This window comes from Grammomys surdaster, unplaced genomic scaffold (genome assembly GCF_004785775.1).
Source record: "Grammomys surdaster isolate TR1022 unplaced genomic scaffold, NIH_TR_1.0 124552, whole genome shotgun sequence".
NCBI classification, from domain to species: Eukaryota; Metazoa; Chordata; class Mammalia; order Rodentia; family Muridae; genus Grammomys; species Grammomys surdaster.
In genome coordinates this window covers 156,631-161,158 of record NW_021619534.1, presented here as the reverse complement: position 1 = coordinate 161,158, position 4,528 = coordinate 156,631, and the positions used below count along the sequence as shown (strand labels likewise).

The window sequence follows — 4,528 nt, the reverse complement described above, 5'->3', positions numbered from 1 at the left end:
ACACACACACACACACACACACACACACACACACACACACACACACACACACACACACACACACCAGCAGTCTTGCTGGGACAGCTGGCTGCTTGTTTCCTGCCCCTACTCCGTCTGCAGCTGCAGTATATAAACAAACCAGCACCTGGAGGCCTGTTTTGGATGTTTTAGCACAGAAATAACTCGGAGGGCAAGGGCTGTTCTGACCTCTAGTCTCCAGGGCTCCGGCTTTGGCCCTTCCCTCCTGGCTCTCTCACCCACACTGCTCCAAAGGTCGGGCCTATTAATGTCCACTCATGACTTAGGATGTCCTGGGGTCAAGCAATGCAGGAACCAGCAGGCTGGTTCTCTCACCAGGAGCTACTAGGCAGAGTCCCAGCCTCCTTGGCTGGCAGGGAGCTCCACCCACTAGGAGCTAACCAGTGTAGACTGCCTGGTCAAAAGGCAGGGGAAAGAGATCATGAGGAAGTACCATGTGGACTCCCCAAAAAGTATGCCATCCCTTTGCCTGGGCACTATGACAGTGCCCTACCCCCTACCCCAGCTGGTAGGGGCAAGAAAGACTGTGACTGCCCCCACCAACCCACAACTTTCTACCTATATTATGTTTTTCATAGCTCCAGAAATAAGTTCTCACCTCTCCCGGTACTAGGGAACCCCAAAGTTAGCACACAGGTCCATCAAGTCTTGCTTTGTCTGTGTGGGACCCAGTGCAAGGCTCCCAGCTAGGCCTCCACATCAAAATCCCAAGCATCATGGCACACACCAGCTGAGTGTTTCTATGAAGGCATTTCTAAAGAGGCTTAACCAAGGGGAGGGGCTTCACCCTGAAAACAGGAGGAAGCAAGCTGAGCACCAGCATCCATTTCCCTCTGACCACAGATACAGCTTCCTCATGCTCTCCAAATCACAGTGGACGCTATGGCCTCAAACCATAAGCTAAAATAAAACCTTACTTCCTTAAGTTACTTTTGTTAGGTATCCAAATACCACAACAGTTAGGAAAGTAATGAGTTACACACACACATGCCCTGCCATTAGTGAGTAGGCTGAACTGTACAGAAATCTCTACCACTCTTCCTATCTATTTCTTAAACATGGATGAGAGCCACCTATGTATCCCATCTTCCCACACACCCTGATACACACAGGCCCCGCCCCTTCCATGGATGCCAAGAGAACTGTTTGGTACAATATAGGATACTGGACACTATGGCCAGGAATGGCCTTCTGATTGACAGGGCCTGAAAGAGCCCCTGTTGTGCCTCCTCCCCCTTCTCTGATCACTCCCCTTCTCCAAAATAACAGTGTGATCATGAAGTCCATCTGTCTTGATAAACCTGTTGGCAGACGTGGCTACTGCCCACCAAGCCAATGCTGGCCTAGTCAGTCTCTTTTCCCGGAAATGCTATCCAGAACCCAGACAGTAGTGGCTAGGTACAGACTGGCTTGCTGAGTGCCAGCCCAAGCTTCTGAGCTGAGTTCCCAGGACCCTCATAGCTTCTACCCACACTGGGCATGGCAGTCCAGGGTCTTCCTCAGTTTAATTCAGTTTTCTGGACACTCCAGGGGCTGATCCCCTTTTCTGTGTTCTGTCCACTTTTATTAACCAAATCTGGTTTGTTGTTTGTATCAAATTGAAAAAAAAAAAAACTTGACCAGCAACTGAATGCTCAAGGAGGGATTAGACCCCAGAGTGGAGTCATGAGGGGATTTTTGTCTATACTTGTTTTCTACTCTATTAACTCAGGAGCCTCTGGAAGGACCCTGGAGCTAGGATTGGTCAGGAGCTAAACTTACTTACCACCCCATGTGTGTCCAGAGAAGCATGGCTCAGAAGCCCTGACCCCCACCCCCAAAACTGGAGATCACAGTAGCACCGAGTTATTCTGTGAAAAGCTGCCCTTTCTTCTAGATGTTGCCCCTCACTCTCAGGCTCCAGAAATCCTAAAATCACCATGCTCTGTGTTAGTGACAACATCCCAGTCCCCCAGCCATACAGCCTGACACATGACCGAAGGACCCACAGACTTTATTTCTGGGAGGAATGTTCATACTTTCATATCTAGCATAACTCTGAAAGGTTACCAGGGACTTCCCTCAAGGCACCGGAACTACAGCGGTTTCCAGGCATCTAGGCTAAGTCTTCACTCATCCTCGGAACTACAGCAGTTTCCAGGCATCTAGGCTAAGTCTTCACTCATCCTCGGAACTACAGCGGTTTCCAGGCATCTAGGCTAAGTCTTCACTCGTCCTCAGAACTACAGCGGTTTCCAGGCATCCAGGCTAAGTCTTCACTCATCCTCGTCTTTCTTCCCTTCTGTGTTCTCTCCAGCATCTTTCAGATTTTGGCGAGCAAACTCTTCAAAAACCAAATTTTCATCCTGAACACTAGAAGAAAACAGACATGTTAGTGCTTACTCTCAGAAGCTGAGGATAAAATCCTGAATGAAACAAGACCACTGATATTTCTGTAGTAAAGAACCAATCCAAGACAAATGTGTTCATTCCCAGGATGAAACAGGGTCCATATTGTTCGCTGGATGGAAGAGGGACCATGCTTTTTTCTTCAGGACTTTTTAGGGGTTTTTCTTTTCTTTCAGTTTTTTTTTTCTTTTTGTTTTTTTTTTTTTTTTTTTATGACAGAGTCTCATTCTGTAGCACAGGCTGGCTTTGAATTTGCAGTGATTCTCCTGCCTTAGCTACCCATTAATGGTAATTTCTGAATTAAAAGTAACCCATCATTCCTAGCTAAGACTGTACTTAAAAGCTCTTTAACAAATAAATACAAGAGAAAAAGTAACAGAATCCACAGAACAAAAGACACATCCAACATAGCTATGTGTGCACACATCTTAAGTTCTTATGAGCAAAAGGACACAAGGATTCTGCACAGACGTTCTGACAGGAGTTTGTGTGGGAAAAGGGGGGGTCACAAAACACAGGAAACCCCAGAGAAGCCTCCAGATGACTTACCTTTCTTTTGCTGTAAGAACAAAAGAAGAGAGAGAATAGAGAGAGGAAGATCAATTACTTATTTATTTATTTATTTATTTAATGTATATGAGTACACGGTAGCTGTCCTCAGACACACCAGAAGAGCACATCAGATCCCATAACAGATGTTTGTGAACCACTATGTGGTTGCTGGGAATTGAACTAAGGACTCTGGAAGAACTGTCAGTGCTTTTAACCACTGAGCCATCTCTCCGGCCCCAGTCAATTTTCTAAATGAGGTTTTTGTATCCCATGTTACCCTCAAACTCATTATATAGCTGAGGATGACCTTTGAACTTCAGTCCTCTCAACTTTTTTTTTTTGTATAAATTTTGGGACAGGTTTTGAACTAACAATGTTCCTGCTCAGCTTCCCCGGTAGCTAAAATGTCAACCTGTGCCACCATGACTCTATCTCAAAATAACAAAAAGAAGACTGGGGAGACAGATCAGTGGTAGAGCCGTTGCCTGGACATTCTAGGCCTTAGATTCAACCTCATTACAATGAATTTTATTTTAAAAACAATGTTATTTTTTAATAAAATAACACTTCTCCTGGCAAAGGATACCCTAGAATTTATTCTGTTCAGTAGAGGAACCATGAGCCTAAAGAGGTAGACACAAGAAAGACACAAGAAGGCCACAACTGAAAAGGAGCAATAAAAGTCAGGCAGCATTGTACAGCACATATTGGGAACAGACTGCCTGGGTTCTGGCTCCTGGAGGCCCTAAGTAATGACTGCACTCTCTGCCTAGAAGCTAGCCAACCTAGACTCAGGGCCCCAGGAAGTGGGCAGGTAAGAAAGAAGGCAGAAACACGGTCACTAATAAATCTCAGGAAATCAGAGTTTTGTAACCATGAGTGATTTGTACTAACTCTTGAGCTTTGAAATTTTTAATTATTACAAATTTGTATTTATTTTATTTTACATGTATTAATGCTTCGCCTGTAGGTCGGTATATGTACCATATTTGTGACATGCCCACAGTGGTTAGAAAAGGGTATGAGATCCCCAGAAACTGGAGTTACAGATAGTTGTGAGCTGGCCATGTGAGTGCTAGGAATCCAACTTGTCCTCTGCAAGATGGCTCTTAACCACTAAGCCATCTCTCCAGCCCCAACTCTGAAACCTTAAGCACACACACGAAAAAATCACTGTTTCATCCGGACACGATGAGTTGTCTAACATAAAGTCCATAATGAATGAAAATACCCTGAAAAAGGAGAAAAACTCTACTTCTTCCAAGTAAGTCACCTCTACTGAGAATTCTGGAAAACAACCCAACATGAACTATGGCATCTCAGAGGACTGTATTTTCAATTTCTTTGAAGGGAACTGGAACATCTGAATCTCGCACCATTTTTATTTTATTTTATTTTTTATTTATTTATTTTTTTTGTGGCTGGGAATGAAGCTCAGTAGCAAGACACTTGCCTAATGTGTGGGATGCTGCATTAACTCCTTGAAAAACAAGGGAAAGAAGGAAAGAAAGAAAGAAAGAAAGAAAGAAAGAAAGAAAGAAAGAAAGGA

The 4,528-nt window shown here is 44.4% G+C and overlaps 1 protein-coding gene across 2 annotated transcripts in view; it reads right to left on the bottom strand.

Annotated features, from left to right (window-relative positions):
- Positions 1–2,015: 2,015 nt before the first annotated feature.
- Positions 2,016–4,528, bottom strand: part of Sag (S-antigen visual arrestin) — a 41,093-nt gene continuing 38,580 nt past the window's right edge. For both annotated transcript variants that reach the window (XM_028784655.1, XM_028784656.1), the window contains exons 15-17: positions 2,977–2,986; positions 2,299–2,391; positions 2,016–2,163 (exon numbers count right to left, since the gene is read on the bottom strand). In XM_028784655.1, coding sequence (XP_028640488.1) covers positions 2,148–2,163; positions 2,299–2,391; positions 2,977–2,986 — 119 coding nt within the window. In that variant the 3' untranslated portion in view covers positions 2,016–2,147. The remainder of the gene's footprint in view (positions 2,164–2,298; positions 2,392–2,976; positions 2,987–4,528) is intronic.